The sequence below is a fragment of the Epargyreus clarus genome, unplaced genomic scaffold (genome assembly GCF_041222505.1).
Source record: "Epargyreus clarus isolate Ecla_fem2 unplaced genomic scaffold, WU_Ecla_fem_2.2 ptg000024l, whole genome shotgun sequence".
In the NCBI taxonomy this organism is placed as follows: domain Eukaryota; kingdom Metazoa; phylum Arthropoda; class Insecta; order Lepidoptera; family Hesperiidae; genus Epargyreus; species Epargyreus clarus.
Window position 1 is genome coordinate 9510279 of NW_027332231.1, and position 20378 is coordinate 9530656.

The window sequence follows — 20378 nt, forward strand, 5'->3', positions numbered from 1 at the left end:
TTATAAGTAGTTGGCCTCTTACCTACAATGATGTGACAAGCTACAACTATAAGCATTCCCACTTAGACCTCAGGGGCCGCACAACACAACTATCATTAACATAAGTTAGAATTTAGATTAAGTGTTACGTGCATGTCTAAACAGTATGTTCGTTTACTTCATCAAGTTTTCTACGTACTACGGTTGTATCTCTAGTTGTAGAATCTTCTTTACGAAACTACTTAATTATTTTTAATAAAATTACACTTATATGTATATTTTAAGCGCAGATAAACATTACATATAGGTTCCATATCACAGAAAATACTAGTTATGTAAAATGAATACATTGATTAAAACATTGTTTATTATCAAGCCATCAAAAATGTTCTGAATCAAAGTAATTAACAGTGGCGTAACTTTTCCATAGGAGACTTCCTAGCAAATTCATTGTATGGGGCCCTAGGAAACTTTCGCTGATGAATACGTGGGTTAGTGACTGGCGACCTTACATTTCGCTGATTTATACAATTTTTTTGGTCACTTTTGAGCTTGCAGCGGGACGGGGGCCCCGTCAGGCCAGGGGCCCGTCGCATTATGTCAGTCCTGCCACCCTATATTTATGCGGTACACCACTAGTAATTAAGGTAATTAAGAAACCAAAATTACATAAACTGTGAGTGTGTGTGTACAAAAGCATAAATGTATTTCGAATGGATTCAATCCACCAATTAGGTGGTTTTAAACATATATGCAAGTTTCCAGCAAGTTTTTGTGTTGCTAATTAACCTTGAATGAACCATTACATTATTCGCCTGAAATCACAAAAACCGTGCGACGGATAAATGCTCACTGACAATCATATAAAAATAATACTTATAAAGGTATAAGGTACGCAGGTATTTCTTATAAAAATAATTAAAAACTAAAAAGTACTAAAAACCACGCTCTAATCGCACAAAGAAAATCTTTAATCTTGAAACCTGACGATCCTGATGCGAAGAATGGGATAAAATTATTACACAAGGTATTGTCATCGATTATTGATAATTGTTTTAAATTTTAAATTAATCGGACCGTTCAAAGTGGGTAAAAATCGAGTTCGAAGATTCCGTTACATACATACATACAACCCAAGCTAATAAAAGCGTGGAAAGAAGTAATAGATTTTCTTTAGATTCCCAAGAAGTAATAGATTAATCTTTAGGTCTCACATCCATTGACTAATATTTTGCTTAATATTATTACTTTTGGTACACATAAAACCCGTTTTATTCATTCCAAGGCAAGATTTAATGCAGTTCTGATAATAAGTATGAATATTTAAAAAAAGGCCTAAGTTCAATTTTATTAGAACTGTCGTTGAAATAATATTAATAGGACATCCTTATAATTAAAGGAATGCACTCGCCAAATATTAATTCATGTAGATACATAGTTGTAAATAATTAAGGTATGTTTACAGGATTAAATAATTGGTAGCTGATTTTCTGACAGTAGGTACGTTCAATTGTAAGTTTACATTCTTAGATAAATAACCGATAAATATAATATATAAAAATATCCGGGTGTTAAGTATAGGCACTTATATAATACAAACTCACTGCACCTGTCCACGAAATTGCATACGTTGCAAATCAATGTCGTTGTTTGTACTACTTTGAATCTCTTTTGAATCTATTTTGATAGTGCAACAATGTAGTTCCTGCTTTGCAAACGCTCTTATTAAGTTAATTCACGCAATTTGAATGTACTAAAGTACTATTTTGCTTTTTATTTTGGAGGCAACAAATGAACGAATGAAATATAAATTATCTATCTATAAATAATATTATGATTGAAAGTACCTACTGGATTTACATAAATATTTCCGTATTTTATTAATAACATGAGTGTATTATGAGAACGTGCGTTTATGAAAGTTGCGTACCTGTATCTACCAACTTAAAATTATTTTAAAATTAACTACTAGAATATTAACATTAACTTGATAAAGAGTTTATTGTTATTAAGATATTTTTTGTAGAAGACCTTCATATCTACTCAGATACACAATTTATTTTTTCATGAAGGCTGTTTCCTCTTAAAAAAAAAGACGTAAAACGTAACGTACTTTTGCTTATTTATCATTGATGAAATTAAAAATGTTTCAACAGGTAATCGATATTTATCAGCGTGCAATAAACTCAGGAGTTCCTTTTGATTAGATATCAATAAATTTATGTGCTCGGGTTTGCTATCGCTGGGGATATTCGGTCTGTTAAGTTGTTAATGCTTGTGTATTAGTTTATTACAATCTTCCATGATAAAATATTATCTTTAACAAAAAGATACGTGAATGTCAACTGAAATACTTACACGTGGGTGTAGCTAAATATTATGAAATGTTATTATTTTTAGCTATCTTAGTTGGATGGTAGATAAAACACCTAAGTAGGTATATCATTGTGTTTTAGTTTATTTAAAATAACTGTAAAACAGTAAATAATAATTGTCTGTAGAATTGAGGTTGGAATTGTAACCTAACACTTGGTTCACGCTTTGCCGAAATGAACCCTTACTTCTAGTGGCATATCCAAGATTTTCGTTGGTGAGGGACTTGACGCCCTCCATGAAAATAGGTTAGCCAAAAAAGCTTTTCCTCTAGGCAGAAATATAAGCGCAGTCCTAAAATAAGTCCGTGGAAAAAGGGCCTCCTGTTCTAGACATGTTGCAGTCCTCTTAAACGTCTTGAAAAAATTTAATTTATTTATGACATACACATAATACACAGCTTATTTATTATAGTAGAGTGAGTACTGAACCTTCAATGCATGAATCCGACTCGCACTTGACCGACATTTTATTTAGGATTTGTTTACTAAACGTAGGCAATGTTAGTAGAGTGGCAAATCCGGGTCATTGCACGTTCCGTCTTATCAATGCGGAGTGTAATCATCAAGTGTATTATGTTAAATTACAATTCTGTTGATATTTTCAAAACGACTTGCAGGCTTCCACAGGTGCAACAAATGCTAATCATATTATTTTGTACTAACCTTACTTATCTATCTATACCTAATATAGATAGAGATCATTAGGACAATTCCTTTCGTGCTTCTCTATTTATCTTTCTGTTTAATATTATCATCATAAGCAATAGCTCAATATGATTGAACATATAGGTATCTTTAGTTTACTCTAACTAGATCCTGCTCATTACACGCTTTTTATTAGCTTCACCTGTATGTTTGTTTGTATGTTTGTAACCGACTTCTTTGGGCGCGATTTTGACCCACTTTAAACGGCCAGATTTCGTTCAAACTTTGTAGATTTATTTCACAATTATACTATTTACTGTTCCTTAATTGATTCCTAGATTCATTTAGATTTTCTACTTTTTAGTTAATTTTATCATAAAAGCGTGTTTTTTAGTTTTTTGAACTATATTTATATTTATTTTAACACACTCTTTGTTAGTACAGAATCTTCTCTCAGCTACATAATTCACCAAAAATACCAAAATAAGGCAGAAATAAAAATATAAATATTATGGCAATCATATTATACATGGTTAACAGGTATATATTTAAATAAAGTTTATGCAAATATGTGTATCAAGCCCGCTCCGTCCGCCGGCGACGGTGTCGAGTAGGGTCAGTGACACTGGGATTTAACAGCGGTCTTGAAAATAAGGATACCTGATCTACCTAAAATAATTAATTACTTACTGACATATTTTGTATTTTTATAAATTTTCAATGTATTTCCCAAAAGGTAAAAAATGTATTATGGTTGAATGCCTTAAAAATATTGTGATAAATGGCGTGACGTTATTAACTTGTAATTCAACGCCTTCTTTGAGGTTTAGCTAAACCGTATCTTTAAAAGTTAATATTTTTTATGTATTTTAATTAGGGTACTACATTACCGAATGAGGATACCTGTCTCATTACTATAATGAGTATGGAGGGGTTCATTTTTAGATATTTTCATTTTTTATATTGACCAGGATTCTGTTATCTTTATACAATTTAAGGGAGGCTGCGACATTACTCCACTACGCTGCTTCAATGTCGATCTAGGAAGGCGTCCGTAAGTGCCAACCCATGTGAGATTTCCAAAGCACGAATAAGGCCTTCCACAAGATTTAGCGACGTCTAATACAACCGGGACTGGATGAGGGCTTAACTCCTAAAAAGTGTCTGTTTGACACAAGGGTTTCAACAAAAGAAGGGTTTCAACGACACACGTGGAAATCTTTATTTTGTGTTTAATCGTACAGAACAATACAGGTTACAACCCTGACGTAGATACTTATGCATAATGGTAATTAAGGTAAACATTGTCCGTAGGTACGTCATATTAAAATTTATTTTCCTATTATTCACGATACAGGTATTATGTGATTTCTGATGTATATATTTCTAATTGTTTGTAGGTATATATAACAATTAGGTAAAAAATCTGTGATAGCCTAGTGGTTAAGAACGGGGCTTCTCGATCGAGGGGTCCGAGGTTCAAATCCCAGGCACGCACCTCTGATTTTTCAAAATTATGTGCGTATTAGAAATTAATTATCACTTGCTTAAACGGTGAAGGAAAACATCGTGAGGAAACCTGCATACCTGAGAGATTTATAAAAAATCCCAAAGGTATGCGAAGTCTACCAATACGCACTTGGCCAGCGCGGTGGACTATGGCCTAATCCTTCTCATCATGAGAGGAGACCCTTGCTCAGCAGTGGGACGTTAATGGGTTGATGATGATGATGATATATAACAAACAATTAGAAATCTATCCGCGATTTATATTTTCATCTTTATGATGTAGGTATTTCAAAACTTAAAAATATTAATGCGTGTACTTATAGGAAGAACCATTATGTTCCACTTACTTTACGGCCTGAAGGATGTGACAAATACATTTTTGTAGAAAGCGTACCAATATAATCTTCAGGCTTAGCAAAGTATCTTAGATTGTGATGTAGCACCAAAGTTTAGTTTTATATCACATGATGACGGCAATATATTACTATTCAATTGTGGCGAATGCAGAAGCGTAATGAAATCTATATAAAAATAAGAGACACACCTACGAGTATGTGTTAAAAATACAACGATATTATTTAAGTCAGTAGGTAGTCATATATTTGTGCATTTTATTATAAGCAATGTTTTAGAAGTCACGATATAAATGTACACGTGCTAAATTTAGAAGCTATGATTTTGCCAAATCTTTGTCGTTAAGTTTATGGTGAGAAGTAGCTAACGCTGGAATTTCTATGTACATAGGTATTAACTGTAACAAAACGAACATAATAATGATTCACAATGCAATTATCTGTCATTTACAGTAAGTTTAACGGATAAAATGACGAGGCATTCTAAATAAATATATCTTTTACAATTTTCTTTGGTTTCTTGTAAGTCATTGCCACGTACTGCACATATTTTACAGTCCGTTTGACTATTGTACAGTATAAGAAATTTAAGGTGCCCGAAAGGTCACCTAAAATAAATCAAGGTTTAAAATAGGCGAATAAATTTGTAAATTCTCCCATCCTCTAAAAGAGCCGCATGGAGCGGAAAGTACATGTTATACAACATGAAAAAAACTATATGGTAATTTGCCTTTCCGCAAAAAGTGCCGCTTGGAGAGGGCAGCCAAATTCGCCCCCGTCATACTAAGTGAAATTAAGTTCCTACCCTAATCATATCTCAGGAATAAACCGTATTATGTAAAATTGTAAATACATATGTTTTATAAAATATTATATGTTTGAAGGATTAATAATTGATTGATGAGAAATTAAACTTAGCGCTCAATCCACTTGGTGTTAGTAGGTCATGCGTCGATTACCGTATCCCCTGCCTGTCGTAGGAGGCGACTAAAAGGGGGCTTCCGGGGTTGCGGGCGGCAAGAGTGGGAGCTCGAACCGTCCAGCTAGCGACCCCGGGAAGGACGGCGGTATGCATGGTCGCATACCGTCGTAAACACTACATGGTGTGGGAGGAGCGGAAACTGCTCCCCCAGGGTAGAGCCCGTTGGGAATCGCGCTTGGAGGGCTCCGGTTGTGTTCTGTTGGAGATCCCGGAGTTCTCCAACAAGCGTTGAGGACGGCCACCGGGGGGGTTTTAGTGCGGTAATAATCCCACATAACCCGGCGTCGCTCCCACGTCGTCGGGTACCTTTTGAAGGTTTCCCCCTCGAGAAGAAAAAAAAAAAAGGTCATGCGTCGATAGTCGATACTTTGCAGCCCAATGGAGAGCCGAAGAAATGATCAAGGGATATGTGATTTTTGCCAAAAACAGCCGTCACGCGGGCAGAGCATTACTTAATACAATGTACTTCCGCGATCGAAAAATAGATTGATATATGTATACTTGACTTACATAATCTTCTTTTATTACAGTAATTAAACTAATATAAATATACTAAGAGTTGTGTTATAGTAATTATTTTAGTGTTTGAAAAAATAAACTATGCAAATAAATGCTACGATTTTCTATTTTAAATTTGACTATAGTACAGCATAGGCTCATGCAGCCCCTTCAGTCAATTATTATAGGATTTTTACGTAAGGATAGAATTTAGAAAATACTTATAACATACACAATTTATCCTTGTAAAAGTTTACTATACTTGCTAAAAAACTCAATTATTATAACTATAGCAGCAGCATGCAGGTAAAAGGGTGTAAGCGCATTAATCATCTTACTCTTAGAGTATTAAAAATAGTTTTACCTACTTATAAGTATATTAGGATTATCATATTAGTATCACCACATTCAGGCATAATTTGGCAAAGTTCAACGCGCCAGAATTAACCCAGAGACCGAATATGTGTACGTATTTTATATAGCCTACACTACATTATAACTTTGGCATGTAGCCAGTTTATTTCAAATGAAAAGCCAATTTGGATATGCATGAAACAGTGTATTAGGTAATTTATTATCGTTTCATTGTAGAATAATTGTGTTTTTGGTAATGTTTTTAGAGCGTATGTATGTGTGTCTCATTCTTTGGAACGTCCTAGAGCCCAAACGGTATGACGGATTTTAATATATGAAGTGTCGTAGAATTTTTCTAAATTGTGAGAGTAACTTAGGCTATATTTTTAACCGACTTCAATAAAGGAACCTCCTCTTTCTCAACTCGAACGTATACGTTTTTTTTATGTTTGTTTGGGAATAACTCCGTCGTTTATGAACCGATTTTGGTGATTATTTTTTTGTTGGAAAAAATAATATATGTACATTATCTTATAATGTATGAATCAGGGTCTGATGATGCCAAACTAGAAAAAACGAGGGGAACTTTAAAAAATCGTAGGGGCGACTAGTGCGTTTGTAAGTTTTTTCATTAAGTATTTTTATTTATTGTATTAATATAATCAAATCAAATCAAATCAAAATTTTTTATTCAAAATAGGTTCTTTACAGAGGACTTTTTGAATGTCAAACTACCACCACTTCACAAGGTGTTCGTTAATCGTTAGTATGGCATCACTAAAACGCGTGAAAAAAAATTAACAAAAAAATACAACCGACTTCTATGTCACTACAAAGTAAAAATTTATTGAAATATATATTAGTTTAGTACATATTTCTGAAGTCGGCCCTCGTATTGGACACATTGCTTACGCCCTTATCCAACGAAATATATTGTATTTTGTTATTATAATAAATTGACTATATAAGTAGATCAATTATCTTTATAAGTTCTTTATTCAGTTCAGATGTGGTGTTGGTCATAAAATTTTATAATGCTTAAATTATACTTAAAGAAGTCTTATATTATACTTAAAGTAAAGTATTATACTTAAAGTTAGATAGGTAGATATATATCAATATGGCATTTTTCTGAAAGATTAAGTGTGAGAGATGTTTATATGTATTTGAGTATAATACAAACCGAATGAATATTACAATACACACACGTCAGCCATAACCTTTCGGGGGGACGAGGGCGGTCTATAAGTAATGTGAAGTTAAAATTAACATTTATTATTTAAAAAAACTGCAATTGTGTAGCATTAAGAAGGTCACACGGCGTAATAATATATTAATAAGTAGAACAAATAACCATGAACCTTTTAATGGCCGGTTTTCACTGAGAGTGAGGTCATTGTTAGTCTACCGCGCTATCCAAGTGCGGGTGAGTAGAGTCACTCTATCACGTATTTTTATTCTTTATAAAGTTTATAGAGGGTAGGTACTTAGATACGTCTGCTTAAATGTTGCTATGGAATTCGTATGACCTACCTAATTCATGCATGACCTCTTACTTTGACTTTAATAATTATGCAAATATGTATTAACACTTGAGTACCTACAACAAAGCACTACGTTTACCTACTTTAACTTCAAAAGAAATAACTATCAGTGGAAAGCACCGTCAGTTCATCATTTGGTGCATTTATTAATAAACTTTTGACGGCGGAGTGAGTAGGCATGCGAGGCGGTTGCCAGTGGTTGCCTAACCTATGCCAACTAGGGCTGGTTGTCGGCACGCCGATGTGACGCGACGGAAGCTAACAAAACTAGCAACTCAATGACACGTTGGGTTGTATTTATTGATCACACGCTCGCGTGATGACTCAAATCAGAGATGCAACTGTTGTCGACGACAGTTTGTACAATTAATAATGCATACAAATTATGGTGGATTGGTGAAGTACAGACATCTAAGAGAATAACATGGAGAAGTGTGAGGCAAACAAGCAACTCAATGGCATGTAGTACTATTGAGTTGCGAACCATGTAACAGATATTTTAATCTTTTGAACACCATCATCTCGATATTGACTCTAGACTTGAGTCTTCTCTCAGGTAGAGCTGGGAGTTGATCTACCATATTGTCTAGGTACGACTTGGTGAACTTCATACCCCTTTAAACATATTGTGGATCTGTAAGATGTGTATGTAGTTGTAACTTAAGGAGATCTCCACCGTCCGAACATTAGGTAGTTGACAATGATATAATAACTAGTTGGTAGGTAAATAATATTTCATTTCTTATTACATTATAGTACCTACTACATTTCATTACTATGACTTCTCTTACAAAACTATGTCTTCTTTAATATCTCAAATATTATTAAATAGGTACCATAGTGTACCTACTAGCCTAGATTTATTTTAGTCTTACCTTATATTATGGCTCATATGCATACATAAATAATTTATTTACTCTTATGTATGTGTACCTACTATAATGTATGTGTAAGTAAATATTTTCAGTAAGTAATGGGTTAAATTGAAACTACATTTAGTTATCTACTTAAAATTATTGTCTTTAAATAATATTCTAAATTTATTTATATACCTATTTATGACGTGGGAGATATAATTAAAAACGCAGAATTGGGCGCAAGTGAAAGGTGAACTTAATTGGATTAACATTCACATAATGAACTACGCCATAAATTAACAAAAAACGACACCAAAAAAACATAAACTTACTTATACTTTTATCTACTCAATGCATAATTTAAAGAACGAATGCACATTATAAAATACATATAATCAGTACTACAGCTACTCATCGTGGAGATAGGTAGGAACATCTAGAATTCTAAACAAATCAATTAACACTTACCTACGTACAGCTGAGTTGTCCAAAAAATCTTCGCAACCAAGAATACGCATATATAAGCATAAGCAGCTTTAATAAGATTGAAAAATTTGGCTACGCTATCAAATGGACATAAAATTTAATTATTTGCCCATAGCTGTAATACCTAAATATCATTGTATTTGCCATTGCCTATTGTAAGAGGTTTCTCCAACGAAATACTTCGATCAAGTTCCTTATCTGTTATTTCATATTTACTTAATTTCTTAATACATCGCCCTCATCATCTACCTTTTCCCGCCATAACCCCTATTTCTTTTTTTTTTAATCAGGCATACGGCCAATTAAATAGGTACATGGCTAGCATTATTTCTTAGAGTTACTCTTAAAACGTTGTTTTTTTTATTATATTTCTATATATGTAGTCCAAGAGAGTAGATATAAGTAATAAATAATAATAAATGTGACCTTATAATCTGAAGAATTCTTCATCGACAATTATATACTTAATATTTATGCTCTTTAACTGCGGTCATAGTACCTAACTTACATACAGATATCCGTACTCTGTATACTACAGAGGTATATACCTACTACGCATTTAAAAAAATATTTATTTTATAGTCTTTACTTCTGAAAGTAAGCCATAAGCATAGATTAGTAAAGATTACTCACGCCTAACAAGAAAATGTACCCAGTTTTGAGAATTGAAAGTTGGGTAAAAAAGTTTTGCCACGTCTCCGTGCTAAAATGTCCCTAAAATATTTGAAATAATTATTTATTTATTACGTAAATTACGTAATTATTACGTAAATTAGTTATTTATTCGTAAATTTTCTCTAAAAATGTTTTTATTTGTCAAGGATTCAAAAAAAGAACTTACTAAAATAAGCCATTTGTGGCTTCATTCAATTTCAAGGCGGTGAAGTATCTTTACTAATCTATGGCCATAAGTATAAAGTTATGTACCATAATCATATTCCGTATAGGTACATATTTCAGTCATAAAATGTAAAGATTATTTGTTAAAAGCCGCTTTTTATTAGTTATACTTTTGCCATAATAAGTAATTTAGTAAATGTTAAAATGAACACTTACCAAGAGATTGGCGATATTATAACAAGACAGACTAATTAGAATAACTCATAAAGCGTTGCAACACTTTTACTGCCTTTTTCTATGGCATTTTTACGTAAAAAAACAACATTCATTTGATCCAAACTCATATAATAAATTCATTTGTTTTTCTTGCGTTCCATTTCCAATAATTCCTTTTTATAAATGTCAGTATTAAATTTTATGCCAGTATCAAACATGACAGTATTTTATAAAAATATAGCATAGATAAGAATTATAATGAAATAAAATTAAATTTCCAAAATATCCCTATTTATTATAAAATTTAGCCTATATTATTATTTACGTAACCAGAACAGAGAATTAAATAATCATTTTGCTCTAATTTATGTAGCTGGCATAATAGGTTGTGAAAAATCTTTTTAAAAATAACTTATATCATCACTCATAATATACATATTGCAAATAGAAGTACGTACTTATACATATAAAGTGTCTCTAGATAACCATTTTCAAATACGCATAAATCATATCTAAAATGTTTACTTCACTTAAACTTATTGCAATATCTGTTTAAAACAAAATATGTATTTTGTGTATTTGTGTGTAAATGTAAAACAGTTTTTTTAAATAAAGCCAGTAAGTATGTATCTACACAAGTGGTGGTTAGATAGGGTTCCGATCGATTAGAGACTGCTCTAATCAAACGGAATCATAATAAGAGCTCGTTCGTATTTTGGCGAAAGAATTAGCTTGGCCATCATCATTAACCCATTACTGTCCCACTCCAGGGCACGGGTATCCTCTCATAATGAGAAGGATTAATTAGCTTGGCCATACAACGCGGCGAAGCAGCCAGCATTCTTGGGACTCTACCTAGAGGCAGTGATTTGGACTCATTGTTTTACATTTAATTTAAAATTTTATTTTTTATATTACCTTGATTTTTATTCTTTTTGTTTAAAATATATTTTTGTATATATTGTATAAATATTAGTTACAATTTGTAAATACGGTTTTCACAATAAATGATTATCTTTCTCAATAAAAAAAAGAATAGATAAGTTAGGTTAGTTTAGAAGATGTCCTCGTAAAGTAAGAAGTACAGATGCGCCGAATAGTGGTTTCACCGAATAACTGAATACCGAATAATATTCGGTTTAACCTTTACCGAACCGAATATTCGGCCGAATTATTGGGTTTACCATTTCTTTATTGTCAATTTGCCAGTTATTATATGTGTTCATTCACACTTTAAAATGTTGATTTGTGTTTTAAAAATGAATACTGATTTTAGGTTTAAAATAAATGTTGATTATACTAACTATAAATTAAGTAATAAATGTGTTCAGTTGAGGTTTCAAAATAAATGTTGATTTGAAGTTTAATTCCTTTATTTTATTAGCTTTATTCAACATATTCTTCATACGATTTGAGTTTGACTTATAATATAACATAAATCTTATATAAGAAGTTTCTTGTTTAAGTCCTGTACCATGTCGTATATACAAGAAAATAGAAATACTCGAACCGAACATATTCGGCACTAAAACCGAATAATTTGGCCGAATACAAATAGCAAAAAAGATGCCGAATACGCCGAATACCGAATACTAAACGAATATTCGGCGCATCCCTAGTCTATTGCTTAGGTAGGTGTTGTCTTAGTTCAATGACAGTATAGTTAGTTAAAGGGACAAGGACAAGGGATAGCCTGTGTATTTCTTCTTTATATCACTATATTTACTACTTGATATGTTGTAAACTTTCCCAATAGGTTTTATCTGGCGAAATAAATAATAAATATTATAATAGAAGACAGATTTTCTACAGTTTCAGCAGCACTTGACAATTAGTTCTCAAGCTGTTATAATTGCATAAAATTAAATAAAGTTTCTGTCATCTGTATCATCTGTATGTCATAGATGTTATCAAGCATGTAATAACGTGGCATCGGTTATATGCTTGATAAGATTCTTAGCGCCTTCGTTGCCTTTATTTTATGGACATTTAACTAGCTTTGACTCATTTTAGCACACACAATTGTTTTCATCAGCGCATCTTAACTGAAAATAATTGGCTAATTTATCTACATATGCAGCGACCATCTTATAACTTGGTTTCAGGTAAAACTTGTTGTATGGAGTCAGTTATGCATGTCCATAGGCGACAGCTCTAGCGGCTTGGGGGGGGGGGGAAGGGGCGATCCGCCCAGGGCTTCTGATCCTGGGGGCCACCAAACACAGTTGCTTAAAAAAGGTCGTCAGAACCAAAGAATCTATGAAATGTGTATCACTATGCGATAAAGGTCACCGTATCACAGGCGAGTAATTCTATGACAAATTTGTTATTTTCTACACTGTTAGTTAACTTTTTACACTTTTAGGGACCTCCATTCAACTTTCCCCCCTAGGTTTCCGACGGTCTTAGTCCGCCACTGGACAACAGTGACCACTTACCATCGGATAGATAGCATGCTTGTTTGCTCCTACAATCTTATTAAAAAAGCTAATTAAGTATATGAAAATAAGTCAGAACAATTTACAATTATAATAGGAACAGGTAAATAAAAAATGTTTTACTCGTTTTGAATAGAAACAATATATCTTTGAATTAATTGTGATACGTTTTGAAGGTCGCCCTCAAGACAGTAGATCCTCATATAATGTTATATAAGACGCTATATTTTTATTTTTATCTTCAATACCTTGTAAATTTACATAACAGTATATTTCCTTACATATTTTCGTAGTACAAAAATTTTATGTTGGAATCAAACTGTACGAAGTTTTACCTATATACAACTACAACTAAGTGATATATGACAAACTCTAATAAAAAAAATCTCTTTTGTAAGATTTTTTTCCATACATACTTGCTATCCATTTTTGAATTTATATAAAAAATCATAGTCTTCCAAGGATTTCTTTAGATACTTTTTAACATACTAATTTTGATGTAAAATCGTTATCATTCATGTATAAGAAAAGGTCGTCGCCAATTCAGATCTAGTACTGAAGCAGGAGGTCTGGACCACCAATAACCCTCTCACAGACGTCCTTGTTTACGAATATACCCAAACCAATAGTAACTCTTATAATACTTTCCACTCGAACCAACTGACCGTGACACCTCTAGATCCCAGGTATGAATGGACCGCGTCAATCCACGTCACAATCTGTGCAAGTCAACACGGAGCAAGATGTTCATCTCTAAACGACCTATGTCATTGAACGACCGAATGCATTGCTCTGCCAAACGATGGCCCAGTGTGCCAACTCTGACGTCATAAATCTTTTAATCTTCGCTTAGCATAAACAATGTAACACATTGTGTTGAAAGTTTAACTGGTTTGATATTACCTCAATTCTCACGTGAGAAGTCTGATTTTAATTTCATTTGTAACTCTTTCGTAGTTAATGTTTAGTTTTTAAGGTGGTAGAACCCTTTGTGGTTCGACTCCGGCGGCACCACCGCCACACCTATTTCTGCCTAATAACAGCAGTGTTATACGCTGCTGTGTTCCGTTTTGAAGGGTGTGGTAAGGGAGACATACATTTCCGAGGCGTTCCAGCTTAGTCCTCCGAGCTAGCGTCGCATCTGTGGCCGACCTCGGGTAGGAATATCTAATCCTATTTGGTGTCGATTACAGATGTCCATGGGCGGCAGTAGCCACTTACCATCAGGTGGAGTGCATGCTCGTCTGCTACTCCTTTATTATAAAAAAAAGTTAAACACATTGCCACTTGCCTTACCGGTGGAGAAAACTAAGTGAAGACTTTTTTCATATCCGAGAGTTTTTCATGGATGTACCTAAAGCCTCTGCTGCTTTAGGTGAAACAAAACATAATCAAAAAATATATATTGAATTTGTTTAATTCTTTACTTTTCGATATTTTTTGTAGTGTGCAGTTAATTTTAATACATTACATACATCTTCGATCCTAGTGTGCAGAGCAGCTGGTCTCAAATTTGATAAATTACGACATTACATTTTATTATGTAAGTAAGATTCAGGCCAGCACTGCCCTGAAAAGACAATGATGTGGAGACGTCTTGATTGTTAAAAACACATAGCCTAGAAATAGCCTGACTGCTAGGATTTTAGGACTATAAGCCATAGTCCACCGCGCTGGCCAAGTGCGGACTGATAGGCTTCACACAGTCTTGGGACTTTCTTATTTAGGATCTCTTAAAAGAGTATGTTTCCTCACCATGCTTTTCCCCAACATTCAAGTAAGCAATACTTAATTTCTAATACGCATGTAACTTCTAAAAATCTTTGGTGCATAGGGGCTGTTAAGGGAATCCCTAGCCCTTTGATTGAGAGGCAGATTTTTAAACCTAAATATAAATAATTTAGGTTGTCTAAATTTAGTGCTTTTTTGTTAACGAGGGGGAAACCTTCAAAAGGTACCCGGTGCCGTGGGAGCGACACAGGGTTATGTGGAACTTTTACCGCAATAAAACCCCCCCGGTGGCCGTCCTCGGCGCTGCGTAGAGGACTCCGGGATCTCCAACGGAACGCAACCGGAGTCCACTTGGCGCGTTGCCCCGTCGGGCTCCGCCCAGGTGAGCTTGAGACTCACCACACCATCTGGTGTTTACGACGGTATGCGACCACACATACCGCCGTCCATCCCAGGGTTGCTGGCCGGGCGGTTTGAGCTCCCACTCTTGCCGTCTGCAACCCCGAAAGCCCCCTTTTAGTCGCCTCTTACGACAGGCAGAGGATACCGTAGCCCTATTCTGGTGCCGGAACTACAGGGAAATGTCTAAATTTAGTGCTACGCTCAATACAGCTCAGCTCTTATTATATAGTTAAGTTATAAGTTTTCCTCCTTTTACAATAACAAATAAATGTTATTTTTCGATGTTCACATGTTAAATACATATTAATAAGAACTGCCTAGCCTTGAAACTTAGTTCACAAAAGTAAGCATCTGAGGAACAAGAAAATATATGCTTATTTTAATAGACAAATGTTTTTGCTATCGAAAATAAAGTAAGAACACTGAACAATCGTTTTTGAATAATTTTAGGTAGATAGAAGTAAATAATAAAGAAGTTTTATCTTATTATTGTGTAGCGTTTATTGAATAAAAATATTCAAAAATGGGAGCCTATTCACACGTACTACAACAATAGAACCACACCACAACAAACACTGCAGTACTGCACTGGCGATACTCGCCACATCATAGGCACGTCAGAACGCATCCACTACGAGTACTACGACGCAACGTATTAGAGGTCACTATATCACAATTTCCCAAATAGAATATTTTTGTAGTTACCACAACGCAGCTCTACAGGACTCTACGAAAATCGGCAGCGATGCTGTTTACACGTAACCGCTGCTACCCGCTTTTTGTCACTGCAATGTGGCGTGGGCTGTAGCTGTGGTATGTAAGTACGTGTGAATAGATACTAAAGTTTTATACGATAATAATTCTCAAGGTTACTTACGCCCATTTTATTACATCTCAAGAGAAATAAACGCACAAATTTATAAATACTGTAGGCACTATTTTAAGATCATTAATTCTAACACTGACACTTATTAGATGCAAGTTAATTGGAATAAATTAGCACATTATTGTGGAGTCAATAAACTTGACCTCATTGTTGATAGATGAGGTTTCAGAGTTTTCATAACATTTACAGATAAATAGAGAATCATTGAGAACTGTTAATTTATGGTTCTAGAGCTAGTAACTATCGCAGAGTTAATCATAAATAAAATAGGCTATAATAGGAATCAAATCTATTACAGGTTATACGTCAGTTAATTACTGGTAGATTACAAGTTAGTAGCAAGTACATTATTAAAAATAATGTAATGAAGAGAATTAATGCCTACGGTATTATACTTTCGGTATGTTTCTATGTGATGATAGTACCCAGCAGATTAATTGCAGCATTTGTAGCAGTGCAGCAGTTATGAGACATGGTACTGAAGTCGCATAGGATATGGATATGTTCACATTAAGACATTGATATCAATGAAATAGGTACATATACTTTGTTGCCAAGGAAGTGCAACTGATATCTTCTGATGTTGTAGAATAAATACGTCCTTGATCCTCATATGAATATGGAGGTATTTTTGTATAAACCTTTATAAACAACATTCTATCTATGCTGCAACTATGCGATACCCAATTCAATTACATTATGGTTACCCCCTCCATCTTATAGTTGTATTTAAGGTTGGTTCCAATTCTGTGGGTTACAATGACCTTGTAACATCCGGCGGAGCATGCATTACATAAATTACAAATGGTTGGTTGCTAATAGCACCAAAATGCATCCAACCATTTTAAGTACCTACCCATATTACAGGTACACATAAAAACGCGCTATGCGTCATACTTTTTGATGATTTTATAATTATCTAAATACGTAGAGAGAATTCACCTTATATTAGTTATGTATTTACTTATACAATTTTCATCATTAATAAATAATCATCAGAAAATATAAAAAGGCAACATTTAAAACAAGCATAAAACAGTTATTTAACATCTTCAATTTTTAGGTAGGTATATTAAGAGTTACGTAAATAAAGAGTTTATTACAAAAACTAAATTGATCCTGTTGGCTTGGTAAGACGGTATGCCAAATGTCATTATCATATTTTTCCTTTAAAACTAAAGGTTGTCGTAGAACCCTTTGTTTTCGAAAGCAATGCTGTATTCTGGTTTGGATGATGAAGGATGTGTTGGGGGAGACATACGCATTACGCATCCAAAGCATACAAATTCCCATTGTCCTCAGGGCATCTCTGGCCGAAGTCAGATAGGACTCAAATCAAATCAAGTTATTTGTGAATAAGGTAACATAAGTTGCTGTTGGATGTCAAAACAATTTTGTACGATCGCTTATTCTACCACTGAGTGGCTTACAAATACATACATATACACACATACATAGGTTAAAAATGTTATGTGATTTGATTACGGATGTCCATGTGTGGCACTCCACAATAGCCACTTACCCTCGGATGGACTGCATGCTCTTTTACTACTTGTATATTTATCATAAAAAAACTCACATGAGCACCAGCTAATACATTTATAAAATCTATGAAACGGTCAGAATATGACAAGAGGTGGATGGTCAGGACTCCGGCAGTAGCTGGGTCCGCAACCTTCTCTCCCTCTAGCGAAGGTGGACGGTCTAGAGAACCGGCAACGGCGACCAAAGCCATCCCTCCCTTTCAGCCCATAGTCTTGTCCCGGTTGAGCCTTAGGCTCGCCTCCAAATCCCGGTGAAGCTGTACAGGTCGCTAAGGCCAACAGTAACTACACAAATCGAAAAAATACATCAAAGGTAACGGTCTACATATTTTAAAGATAGATGTGGTACTTAATTGTAAATAGATGGTAAATAGGTACGTACACCTGATCCAATTCTAAATACTGACATTTATCTCTGCTTATCCTTTTGTCCGATTGTCTTCATTGTACGTCGATAAATGTATTTGTAAAACGTAATTAGGTTTATTGATCAGTCCACATGTTGGTCAAACTCGATCAATTGATGCAATTTAGCTAATAAACTTCAATACGATTTGTTATTCCGTTGTACCTGCGGATAGTTACATCGTCATCAGTCCTTTATTGTACCACTGCTGGACATGGAGTCTGGACGGAGGTGGAACGGAGACAGCGCCAGAATATCCCTAAAATAAACAAGGCACGTGCCCATACGCGTTAAAATTCAAAAAGTCGCGCGCGCTGAACATTTTCTCGAAACAAATATTAATTAAGAAAGTTATGAAAGCGGAGATTGAGTCTGTGCTGTAGATATTTTTGTAAAAACGTTAAACATTTTTCTCTTAAGCTTCAGTTTTTGGTGACCTTTCCTTTCATATTAACCGTAAGGACGATACTGACTATGTCGCAAACCCATCGCAATTACACGTACATCAGAGGTCTGATACTCTGTACCAAAGACTTAATATTTAAGAATAATATTATTTTTTTTAGTTTAATTGTACCGCCTTCAATTTTTCTGCACATCCCTAAGGTTGACTGGGAGATAATGCTATTTAGCATTAAGGCCGCCTTTTGCACCACACTGTTTTTAACATGGTCAATAAAGAGTAAATAAAAAAAAAATAAAAAAGACACGAAGTATTGTAGTTTACCAGAACGTAAATTACTTGCCGAAATTATGTTGTTGCCGTGGTGTGGTCGTTGTTACGTGTGAATAGAAGACACAGGTAGATTTCAGGCCCGTTTAAAACTCCATATTGTACCTTTTGTAATAGTTTACGCATTTCATTACCACAAACTATATCCATATTAATAAATATTATATAATAAGTATTATATCAACCCTACCAATAATCGCAACAGTTCTATTATACGTGAAAACTGTGAACTTGACACAAATTCTCCTAGAACTTGGAATGTTTATTTTTATCGGTGTTTGTTCAGTCTGATAAATGCGTCTGGAACCTCGAGAAACCAAAATAAGAATAATGTTATGAGATAGATGACTATCTAAATATTATTTAATAAGAATATTAGTTCATGTTATGCATGTATCTACATACGTATCTGCTGCTAGGTTTATGTAAATATGTACTAGCACAGTGTATATAATTATTGTAAAGATGTTAGAACTCACAAACGTGTATCTAAGAACTATAAATAATTCCATTATGGTACCGTCGCCACATTTAATAACTACTGCCGTTAAGTAGTAGTTAATTGTTAAAATTTTACTTTGAAGAGAGACTTACTTATTTAGGTAATTATACGACTCACAGTCACATGACATTTGTAAGCTTTACGCATAGATTAGTAAAGATTACTCACTCCTAACAAGAAAATGTGCCCAGTTTTGAGAATTGAAATAGTTGCGTAAAAAAGTTTTGCCACGTCTCCGTGCTAAAATGTCCCTAAAATATTTGAAATAATTATTTATTTATTACGTAAATTACGTAATTATTACGTAAATTAGTTATTTATTCGTAATTTTTCTCTAAAAATGATTTTATTTGTCAAGGATTCAAAAAAAGAACTTACTAAAATAAGCCATTTGTGGCTTCATTCAATTTCAAGGCGGCGAAGTATCTTTACTAATCTATGGCTTTTATTTCAAGTTTAATACAATATCTTTAAATGTTAAAGATCTTATTAATTTTTAAATTAATTATAAACTACTTAGACTACTATTAATTAGAAACGAACGAATCTAAATATTTATAAAACAAAATACGCTAGTGTAAAAGTATTGCAGTGGCCCGCGTACCGCCATCTATCCAAGTGCCACTGAATCAATTCACCAAATCAAGTATTGATTACTAACAAGATGTCGCTGCTGGGTTATATTTTTAACGGGCAACTTTGTCGTGATGTCACGTTTAATTCGATCTTGTTTCCGGTTGTCAATTTGGCAATTCCAGTTGCCTTATCAGATTGTCATTGTATTGTCACTATCTTGTGTTAAAAAGTTTTTAATTTAGTGTAAATCGACGAAAAAGTATCCCTCGCGATTGTTGTGTTTATGTTTTGTCTTACATAACTATGGGGCTGTGCGACGAAGGTAGGTAGGCACAATTTTGTTATAGTACACTACTATTATCATGGTAATGTAAACAAGTCAATTAAGTGGTCTCAATTGGAGAATCACATCGCTACATATTACGTCTGAAATGCTGTTGCAATAGCGGATATAGCGAGAACGTTATGTTATTACGTTCTTAACAGGAATTGTTGTTTTCACACTACTTGTTCTGGATGCTT

The 20378-nt window shown here is 34.0% G+C and overlaps 1 protein-coding gene across 3 annotated transcripts in view; it reads left to right on the forward strand.

Annotated features, from left to right (window-relative positions):
• Hnf4 (Hepatocyte nuclear factor 4) overlaps positions 1–20378 on the forward strand; it is a 61546-nt gene that overhangs the window by 4136 nt on the left and 37032 nt on the right. The window contains exon 1 of one of the 3 annotated variants that reach the window (XM_073086790.1): positions 20019–20178. The exons of 1 other annotated variant lie outside the window; for it this stretch is intronic. In XM_073086790.1, coding sequence (XP_072942891.1) covers positions 20160–20178 — 19 coding nt within the window. In that variant the 5' untranslated portion in view covers positions 20019–20159. Of the gene's footprint in view, positions 1–20018; positions 20183–20378 lie in introns of those variants that run through there. One more of the 3 variants, XM_073086791.1, reaches the window with a different exon arrangement.